This window comes from Vanacampus margaritifer, chromosome 15 (assembly GCF_051991255.1).
Source record: "Vanacampus margaritifer isolate UIUO_Vmar chromosome 15, RoL_Vmar_1.0, whole genome shotgun sequence".
Classification (NCBI taxonomy): domain Eukaryota; kingdom Metazoa; phylum Chordata; class Actinopteri; order Syngnathiformes; family Syngnathidae; genus Vanacampus; species Vanacampus margaritifer.
The window spans coordinates 12753089-12764356 of record NC_135446.1 but is presented as its reverse complement, the minus strand read 5'-3'; the positions used below and the strand labels follow the sequence as shown (position 1 = coordinate 12764356).

Below are 11268 nucleotides of genomic sequence, written 5' to 3'. Positions count from 1 at the left end.
TCGTGATACGAATTGAATAGCCAAGTACTAGGCAATTCACACCCCTACTGATTAGTATTTTCTAAATTTGAGTAAAAAATAAATAAAAAATTGCAATAATCGATTTATAGATTTGCATCGGGATTAATCGGTATCGAATCCTGACCTTTGAATCGTGATACGAATCGAATCGCCAAGTACTAGGCAATTCGCACCTCCTACTGATTAGTATGTTCTAAATTTGAGTAAAAAATAAAATAAAAATCGCAATAATCGATTTCTAGATTTGTATTGGGATTAATCGGTATCGAATCGTGACCGATGAATCGTGATACGAATCGAATCGCCAGGTGCTAGGCAATTCACACCCCTACTGATTAGTATTTTCTAAATTTGAGTAAAAAATAAAATATAATTGCAATAATCGATTTATAGATTCGTATCGGGATTAATCGGTATCGAATTGTGACCTTTGAAACGTGCTACGAATCGAATCGCCAAGTACTAGGCAATTCACACCCCTACTTATAAGTATGTTCTAAATTTGAGTAAAAAATAAAATAAAAATCGCAATAATCGATTTATAGATTTGTATCGGGATTAATCGTATCGAATCGTGACCGATGAATCGTGATACGAATCAAATCGCCAGGTACTAGGCAATTCACACCCCTACTGATAAGTATGTTCTAAATTTGAGTAAAAAATAAAATAAAAATCGCAATAATCGATTTATAGATTTGTATCGGGATTAATCGGTATCGAATCGTGACCGATGAATCGTGATACGAATCAAATCGCCAGGTACTAGGCAATTCACACCCCTACTGATAAGTATTTTCTAAATTTTAGTAAAAAATATTTAAAAAATCGCAATCTGCAATTTATAGATTCGTATCGGGATAAATCGGTATCGAATCATGACCTATAAATCGTGATACGAATCGAATCGCCAGGTACTAGGACAAAACATGCTGCTACTGTACTTCGAAAGTTCATCGCCAATTGTCTCAGATTCTTTGCGGACACCGAGAAGCTGTTCAAAATCAAAACGGGTTAATCTAGGAAACGACATCAGCTGTAAATGTATTAACTCTCGTGAATTAGAGAAGGTTTTTATAGTGGATTGGCTGCTTGGAGTTTGTACCCCGGGCGCAATAAGCCATTAAAAAACAAAAGCGTAGAGTGTTAATTGAGCTGATTTAAGGAGGCGCTCATATCGGGCGTCTTCAGAGCACTCGGGCTGAAGTCTCTGAGTGTCGATCATGCGCTGATTAAAAAGCTGCGATGCACACTGCAAATATTAGCACTTCCAAGAGTGTGCACTAAAAAAAAAAAAAAAATCAACAAACAGGACATTCTGTGAGCAGAATGATGACTTTTTGATCACGTTTCCTTGGCATCCAAAGCGAGAAAGTATTCCACCCAGTGGGGAAGGGGGGGGGGGGGGCTTTTTTCATCGGCTGGTGAGCATTTAAGCACTTTTTCATATATTAACCATGAAAGCAGTGGCAGGAGAAGAAATTGATGAAGGCGGATACGTTGCGCTAAATCCACGCTATAGAGAGGTTTATGCATCTTTATAAATGCGGCGAGAAAACAGCATTGTGTAAAGTGCACATCGGGTAATGTGCAAAAGTGATAAAAGCCAATTCGGTGCTTTCGCGAAGGGGCGTGGCCGAAGATAAGAGCCCGCGGCTCCATTCCCCGACGGGAGTAATGAATTGCTGATGACACGGAGAGTACGGATGTAAACGCAAACGCTCCCTGGGGGGGCTCGGCTGAAAAACACATGAGAAGCCTCCTCACATGAATATCTATTGTCCTGCTTTGTATGCGCTAAGCACTTTTTCGTGCCGTACTGGGAGGTAACGAGCAGAAAGGGGCGCGCTTCGGAAAAAGGTCACCACTAAATAGCGATATCATCCTTTTCTTTACAAATTTGCTGATGTTGAAAAGTCTAAAAATACCAACGCATATGTGCTGACTCAGTTGACCGTGGTGTGAGACAGCGTATATTGAATTCTATGATACAAATTATTAATGGCCTTATTTAAGACACCTTTTATAGCTTTTACTATTAAAACAAGATTTAGATATATACGGAAGCGTGGAACTGCCAAGATGGAGGAAATGCATTTAAACATATTTCCAAGTTAATATTTGGGGTTTGGGAATGCGCAAGTCAATACTAGAGATTAGGGGTGTGAATTGCCTAGTACTTGGCGATTCGATTCGTATCACGATTCATAGGTCAGTATTCGATACCGATTAATCCCGATACAAATCTATAAATTGATTATTGCGATTTTTATTTATATTTTACTCAAATTTAGAAAATACTATTCAGTAGGGGGTGTGAATTGCCTAGTACTTGGCGATTCAATTCGTATCACAATTCGATACCGATTAATCCCGATACGAATCTATAAATCGATTATTGCGATTTTTTTTATTGTTATTATTTTTTACTAAAATTTTGCAAATACTAATCAGTAGGGGTGTGAATTGCCTAGTACTTGGCGATTCGATTCGTATCACGATTCATAGGTCACGATTCGATACCGATTAATCCCGATACGAATCTAAAAATCGATTATTGCGATTTTTTGTTAATTTTTTTACTCAAATTTAGAAAATACTATTCAGTAGGGGGTGTGAATTGCCTAGTACTTGGCGATTCGATTCGTATCAGGTTTCGATACCGATTAATCCCGATACGAATCTATAAATCGATTATTGTGATTTTTTATTTAATTTTTTACTCAAATTTAGAAAATACTATTTCAGGTTTATTAACAAACAGGTTGCCGTCTGTTTCATGTTTGAACAGCACTGAAATAAAACATTAAGGCTTAATGTTCCATTAATATAACATTCTTCCATGCTTAATGTGTAAATCCTAACCCTAAGTAAGACGTTTTGTTGAATATTCCCGTAAAAAAATTGATGCTTAAAAATCGATTAGATTTGAAAATTGCGTGCTGTAATATCGCGATATATTGCCAAATTGATTTTTTCTAACACCCCTACTATATTACCACACAAAACTAATCAGATCACGGACCAGATGTTTAATTGCCCTCTTGCTCAAGCCACACGTCTAATCCGTAAACAAACATGGCGGAGCTCAGCTTTCCCTGCCTCTTATTGACTCTCCATTTATGTGGTTTCACCGTGGGCCCTCTGAGGGTAACCATAACTACCATTTGGCCCTGAAAATACGCTTAAACCGTCTTTCTGTGAAGGATATCTTTCATTTATATTTCCAGCTGCTGGGAATTGATGAAAAAGAGCTTTTTTTCTGGGACATTGATCTTGACGTGCATACTGATGAGCGCGTCCCGAAGCTCCAGCCAACAACGCTGTCCGCAGAGACGTCAATATTTCACTCGCTGATGCTGCTCACGGCAAAATAATCGGCGCTCTCTAGCTTTTGTTTGTGAGCGAGCCAAACGATCCTAGCGCTGCTTGGCTCTCGGGCGCTAGCGAAGAATCAGCATGCTCGGAAGGCAAGCAAAGAATCATTTCCTTTCTTTGGTCCTTCCTCGGGTCTCCTGGCGGCCTTACAACTCTAGCTGGAAATGTTCGGTTTAGGTGAACGGTATGGGATTTTTTAATAGGTTTTTAAAAAAAAAAAAGAGAGCAATGATGATGACGTCAAATAAATGAACAAAACTGAGCTCTCAAAAAAAAATAATAATTTGTGATGTTTAGTCTACAAGGTGTTTAGGATAACCGTGATATTATCACCAACCAGAGTGCCATGGAAATTCCCGTCGACACAAACGATGACGAGGGTTGTAATTACTGAGAGATTCATCAGAAGCGGAGTGCCAGTAAACACTTTTCCCGCGAACCTCCAGATCCAGCTGAGCGGTTTCCTTAGAAGTGCGAGCGAGTTTTGTTTAAAATAGTCACTTCAGGACCAGACACGCCGGCAATGTTAAGACGACTGTCATAACAACGCATATATACGGCGGGCCTGCCAAGCTGAAAAGCTCTTCCCCGTGACCTCGTTTCTTCTCGACCCAATTCCGCGGACACAGGAGTCAAGTCGGAGAGGGCGTGATGACGACCCCGAGGGAGACAACTGGGCGGGCGGCGGCGCCGTTAGCAAAGCAGAACGTGCAGGTGCGATAATGACCCCGTTGTCTGAGACGTGTCAAGGACCTTGCGGGTTGTGAATGGATGCGGCTCTGGGTGTGACAAGCGGGAACACCTTCACAGTGACAGAGGAAGCTTCCTTTTTTTATGAGAAGTGCTGCTGAATAATGGGAAAACAACAATCAGCTCTAGTCTCAAAGTTGAGTTGAGTTTCATACAAAAAAATTTATAAAAATAAAAATAAAAATAAAAAATAATAATAATAAATAAAAAATATTTTTTTTTAAAAATAAAAGAAATTTAAAAAAAAAAGAAGACGAGGGCAATGATGATGACATGTCAAATCAGTAAAATTACCAAATGAACAATACTGAGCTCTCCAGAAAAAAAAAAGTTGATTTTTATTTTATTTATTTTTTTATATATAAACGCTTTAAGGCCTGCTGCACATCAAGCGAGCTCACTCTTGATCAAAAGTGATGCAGCATGCTCCGGTCCAGGCTGCGGACATCTGTTGTTTTATTACGCAAATATGCTTATGACGCCGCTCGCCGTTACAGACATCTGTCTCCATCCCAACAAATGAATCGGCGATAATCGGAAATCCGAAACGCAGCCTGCCGGAATCGGACCTTATCTAACTTGGCAAATTGTTGGAGAGCGTCAAATGGGTTGAAAGCGCGTCTCAATCAAGGAAGGCGCGTGTTGACAAACGGCATCTTTAATAATGTAGTGAGGAGGACGCGCCCCCGTGGACGCAAACGGCGCCGGCCCGGCTCGGTTACGGGGCAAAGGCTCGGCTGACCGGCGGGCGAGAGAGCGCTATTGTCTTTCAAAGGGTTACTTTGCAAAACAGCCAAGCGAGACTAATCCCCCCGGCTGTTAGCGGCTAATTCCTTGTTTAGCAGCAACAAAGAAAAAGGCTGGATGGAAAGTGATCCTCTTGAATTTATTAGCGGGAGGAAAAACGAAAAGAAAATTGCAATTTCAGAACAGATTTTACACACAAAAGGAAATTAAAAAAACAACAACCTTTAGCTACAAATAGATGCAACATGTTTGCTAGCATACATAAAAGGATGACACTGCGATTACGATTTTTGGGCCTGCGATTCGATTCGGAATCAATTTTCGATTAAGATCCATTTTTGATTCGAAATTATTTGATTGGCTGATTTTTGCTTCAATTTATAGATGTTCAATCAATCGTAATGATCGACTCCGGTCTGGCTCGCTAATGCTAATTAGCGCTCTACTCGCGGCACTTTTATCACTCAAAAGAACGGCTCCACGCTGCAAAAAAAACAACTTTTATTGGAGTAACTTCATCGTGACTTTTTCCTTCTACTTTCTAATGTGGCTACAACTTAACAGCGTATCAGACCGCGTGGAACCACACTGCCCCCAAGTGGCCAAATCGGGTACAACACGAACAGCGCTCCCAATAAAGGCACACACAAACAAAAGGGAAGACAGTATAAAATCATTTGTATTCTTATGAGAATCGATTTTTTTGGCACACCCCTAGTGATCATCATCATCATCATCATCGCCAAAGTTTTAGTGCCGCGTCTCCTCTTCCTCTTGTCTCCGGAACAAGATGAATGCAGAGGAGCGTGATCATCATTTTCCCATCATCCCTCACCGACTGTTTCCCCCAACACATGAATCACGTAAATGACAACAGCGCAGCGCCGTAGCCCATCCTCCCTCCCTCCCTCACTCGCACCCCTTCTCCGTGGAGGCCGCTCATCAATTATTGCCTCATTTCCAGCTCACTTATACTGAGCAGCACTCTTCACCAACTGGGCCCATCAAATTAATTTACATTTACACGGCAGGAATGTTTTTTTCAAGACATGGAACGTCAAACTTTGGACTACTGATGCCGAAGCTTCTGGGTCAATTTGCATGTTTGACTCGTACTCAAAAGTGTAAGAAATAAACAAAAAAAAATGATTATCAACACCATTAGCCAACATTTCAATCACCGTTTAGTGTAATTGTGTCCATTACATCACAGATGTTTCAACGAGGCAAATTCCCCCTTTTTTTTCTTCTCTTGTATTTTACTGCCCTCTGCAGGCTGGAAGCAGAAAGTGCACCCATAATCCTCACGTTGCAAATCAATGTTGTTGTTTTTTTAAATACACAAGTACATAATTGTTATTTAGCAATCTCCTCTCCTGTTTAGTTTGGGTTGAACAATCTTGCTACAAGAATTAAAGGACATCAATGGTCAACAGCGCGCACACGCATGCAAGAAGAAAGGAACTCTATCAGTGACGTCATCTAGCGATTGGGTGGCCAACATGACTCAGCACTTTTGACTGTCAATTTTGGCAAATCTTGTCACATTGCTACACCTCAAAACCGTTTCCCACCTTGACAAATCAATACAACATGAGTTCTATTTTTAAACATTTGCAAAAACAAGGGGGTGAATTTGCATATCGCCTCCTTTATAATGCGTGACAAGAACAGGTGTTGTTGTTGTCGTTAGCCTGCAGGTACAACCGAGAGCTCCGTCCATGGTCACTTAACACGGCATCCCAAAAAAAGCACAAGCCAAGTGCAATACAGCTAAAAACACAAAAAGATGTTAAGCTATTAACTCATTCACTGCCAATGACGAAATTCAATATTAATACTATTTCTATTAGTTTAAGATTTTTGTCCCACTTTTGTTAACAAGAGTATGACAACCTAGAATTTTTTTTTTATTGTACATTATTGGAGTTAACTATTGAAGTCATGCGACACCCCTAATTTCCACATATAGGGCAGGGTAAACATTTTTTTTTTTTTTAATCCTTAATGACAATCTTCCCTCAAGAGTACAGCAATTTCTGGACTACAAGGCGCACCTGACTATAAGCCGCGCAAGCTAAATTTGGGGAATACTACACATATAAGCCCGACTGTAAACCGTAGTTTGTTTTTTTTAACTCATTCACTGCCATTGACGGCTATAAACGTCAAAAATTCATTTGAGCTACTTATTAGTTTTACATTTTTTTTCCAATTTTGTTAAGAGTATGAAAACCTAGAACATTTTCTTACTGTACATTTAGAACAGATAAAAAAAATTGTGATTAATCGTGAGTTAACTATTGAAGTCATGTGATTAATAACAATTTAAAAATAATAATTGTCTGACTCCCCTAATTTTTTATAATTTTTTCTTTCTTTTTTTTTAATTAGGGGCATTAGGCAATTAAACTTTTTAATTGTAATTAATCACATGACTTCACTAGTAATCACAAATTTTATATATGTTCTAAACGTACAATACATTTTTTTGTAAAGTGTGTGTGTGTGGGGGGGGGGGTAAAACTAATGGAAATTGTTCAAAAGAATTTTTGACGTCTATAGCCGTCAATGGCAGTGAATGAGTTCAGATGAAAGCAGAAGCTGAGGGCTCATGTGATGCTAAATAAGCAGGAATACGCTCTCATTTCATCAGGACACTGATGCAAGCATCTTTCATAGAAGGAAAGATGTGTAGTCAGAAGTGAAAAAAATAAATAAATAAATCACCCCTGCCCCCCCCCCCCGAGAGGCTTCTCAGGCGTGTGATCGATACTTCAGCAGTGAGACTTGACATTCCCCACCACCACAAAATCACAACCCCGGTCCCACTCCACTCGGGCCAAAAAATGTGATTGCTGTTCACGCTGTGTTCTGAACACAAATGTATACAATCATCCACATTTGAAGATTGTATTTTTTTTAAAATCATACTTGCAGTATATAACATTGATAATTTGCAATGTCGCAGGATTTTATGGTGATTAAATTACGATTTTTGGGACTGCGATTCGATTCAGAATCGATTTTTTCGATTGGGAACGATTTCTGATTCAAATTGTAATGATCTACTCCAGTCTGACTCGCTAACGCTAATTAGCGCGCTACTCACGGCGCTTATCACTCAAAAGAATGGCTCCACGCTGCAAAAAAAAAACAACTTTTATTGGAATAACTTGATCGTGACTTTTTCCTTTTACTCTCTAATGTGGATACAACTTAACAGTGTATCAGACCGCGTGGAACCACACTGCCCCTAAGTGGCCAAATCGGGTACAACATGAAAAGCGCTCCAAATAAAGGCACACACAGACAAAAGCAAGACAATATAAAATTATTTAAATAAAATCGATTCTGAATCGTACTAAATGAGAATCGCAATTCTTATGAGAATCGATTTTTTTTGGGGCACACCCCTAGTGATTAGATTTCTACAGATTGCAACTGTAGCAGGAAATGCAAGAGTGCTCTAAAGAGAATGTCCAAAGTTTGAGAGCATTTCACACTTCATAAACAAAGATAAAATTCACATCAACGACAATAAAGTAAACAAGCAATCAAATATAGCCGCCCAACTTCTAAAGGCACGCACACAATCAACGCCACAGATGCTACAGTGATGTCAAAAATAATGCCGGCACCTCACATTATAGGCCACATCAGAAGCGAGCTAACCTTTGACTTTCGGGGAGGCCCAGGTGACGATGCGACGAACCAGGCAGCAGTTGAGCACAACTTTCCTGGAGAAGCCTTTACGGAAGGCCGGCGCGACCTCCTGGCATTCTTCGGACGGCGTACGCATGGCGCGGAGCTCAACGGCAGGAGGAATAATAGCTGACAACGCCCACTCCCATTCGAGTGACCCTCACCTGTCGACATGTCAGTAAAAACAAATACATTAAAATACTGCTGCCGTTTAACATCGATGAATCACCCAGCATACCTTGCGGGATAAAAAAGTGATCCGTGCGGGCGCTTTCCTTTTTCTGAGCCGAGAAAAAGAGTGTGGAAGGAGATGCTGGGGGAGGATGGGAAAGATGAGAGAGAGAGAGAGAGAGAGAGAGAGAGAGAGAGAGAGAGAGAGAGAGAGAGAGAGAGAGAGAGAGAGAGAGAGAGAGAGAGAGAGAGAGAGAGAGAGAGAGAGAGAGCTCCAAATGAAAGCAGTGTTTAGTAAAACGTCACGGGGTGGGATTAGCTCTACATACAACTTGGCGCCTATTACCTTTCAAAGAAGAAGCGCTTGCTTTTAGCGTAATGAGGACCACGCACACATCGACGGAATTTACGACCATGAACGCATCATCACCTTCTCAGTTAATTAGAGTGCAGTGATAGACGAGCAAGCTGATACCGAGACGGTGTAATTGCTCCCGGCGAGATGAACGGGAAAATCTGGGGGAACCTGGGAAGAGCGCGAAAGGACCCAAAGGTGCGCTTGTTTTGCGGACTCTCGCTCATTAGGCCGCGCTCAACGGCAAGTGCGGGGATGTTTGCCTCTCTCGAATCGGTGTTGGCGGGGTCACTTGCAAAGATGGGTAGAGGATCTCGTGTACGCGCACACGCACGGTGACCTCGTCCGCCGACTCGCTGGCCAAAATTAGCCGAAGGCACCAGGGAAGTGGCCCTGTAGAGTAAAGCCGTCGCAATGCAGTATTGAAGAAAACAAGACGGAGTGCACTCGATGTTGTTACGACACTATAATTATTCATGAAAATCATGCATGTAATGTATGTTTATGTACAATATTGACAACAGTGGTTCTCAAACTTTTTTTTTTATATGTATATATATATACCAAGAACCATCTAAAAAAATCACTTAACGCTGCAATATGACCTGACGACCAACATACACTTAAAAGCTGAAGTTAGGCAGTGGTTATTTTGCATACCACTAGAGGGAGCCCGCGTACCACACTTTCAATCGCTGATCAAATTCATTTGTAGCTTGTTACTTACTCTTACTCTTAATGCTATTTTATCTCTTGGAAATTCCAAGCAATTCCAAGTTAGAATGAAGTCTAAATGAAGCTATATTGGCTCTCCTAAGCTGAATTAAGTTCTGCCATCGCCATGGCAACAACCTCCCATCCTTCCAACATCTTGTGCCATCTTTCCGCTCATTGTGTGCACCCACAACCTCCTCCTTCCTCCCCGACCGGGCAGCCACCATCTCCTGGCCCGAGTCCCGTGACAGATGGGCACGCAACGTCACGCCACGCCTCCCGAAGACAACCAACAAATGAAAATCTGCCCAAGAGACGAAAAGCTCAAGTCCGTCCATAAATCAGCCTTATTCTGCATGAGCCCAAATTCCAAGCAAAATGAGAGCACAACAACACAAAAAAAAAGAAGGAAGTTCCATCAGTTCACTAATGACTTGATTAGAAAGTATCGGCAATACGAATTCAAACGGAAGTTTACAATTCAGAGTTTATGTCTGAAGTCAAAATGGCGGTGTTACTCGGTGAAAGGAAGCTCTCCGCTCATTGAAGACTTTTGAACTTTGGTTCGTTGTAATTTGATGTGTGCGGATTATTTGGATATTAATTTTCAAGTGATGAAATGTTGTTCGACTATTATGACAATCTCTGGCATTGCGGAAATATCAGAATTGTCCGGATGTTCGGAATTGAATACAAATAGAAGTGACCAGAACATGGAGAAGTGTGTACTTACTTCTCCAGGCTTAAATACACTTTTAAAAAGTGAAGGGGAAAAAAATCAAGCCAGAATAATTGCAAGCCACTAAATCGGTTGGTCTTAAAATGCTGAGAAAAGTCCAACTAAAAGAGACACTGGAGCTGTACCGTTGCTCATCGTCACAATACGACAAAAAGTTTAACCCCAAAAAACAGAAGCAAAAGTTGTAGCAGCCCGACAAACACGTGAAAAACATTTCAAACACACCATCAAAAAGAGCAAAATAAGACCGCTTTTCAAAACAAACAAGTCATTTTCTGATGTATTTTTCCAAGTATTTTCTCCGAATTCATTGGAGGTCGTGAGAAAACGTGCATTCAAGTGGAATTTTGCTACTAGTAATGGACATCACTGACAAATGTGTTGGGCAAGATTGAATCGATCTCTTTCGCTACCTGACGAGGTGCGACGCAGCAAATCAACAACACTTGGGCACAAAAACGACAGGACAGCACAGCACAGTCCTACCTGCAGACGAGACGGCAGCATCCACGCGGGCAGAAATGGTCAACACTCTCCGTCTTATGTCCATGTTGCGGGTAATAAACAAACACTCCAAACGAAGAGCCAGACTGCGGGCACCAGTTGCTCTCCTCAAGTCGTGTGATGTGATGGCGCGCGTGCGCGGTCACCTTAGCGAGGGCGAGCGTAACAACGGCGAGGAGGTGCG

The 11268-nt window shown here is 41.1% G+C and overlaps 1 protein-coding gene across 5 annotated transcripts in view; it reads right to left on the bottom strand.

The window, feature by feature from the left end:
* The window catches only part of kcnip4a (potassium voltage-gated channel interacting protein 4a), a 50489-nt gene extending 39300 nt beyond the window's left edge, over positions 1-11189 (bottom strand). For 2 of the 5 annotated variants that reach the window (XM_077544080.1, XM_077544086.1), the window contains exons 1-2: positions 11067-11189; positions 8572-8765 (exon numbers count right to left, since the gene is read on the bottom strand). In XM_077544080.1, the coding sequence (XP_077400206.1) occupies positions 8572-8698 (127 nt within the window). In that variant the 5' untranslated portion in view covers positions 8699-8765; positions 11067-11189. Of the gene's footprint in view, positions 1-8571; positions 8766-8839; positions 8915-11066 lie in introns of those variants that run through there. The other 3 variants (XM_077544081.1, XM_077544084.1, XM_077544083.1) reach the window with 3 other exon arrangements.
* Between the last annotated feature and the right edge of the window lie 79 nt (positions 11190-11268).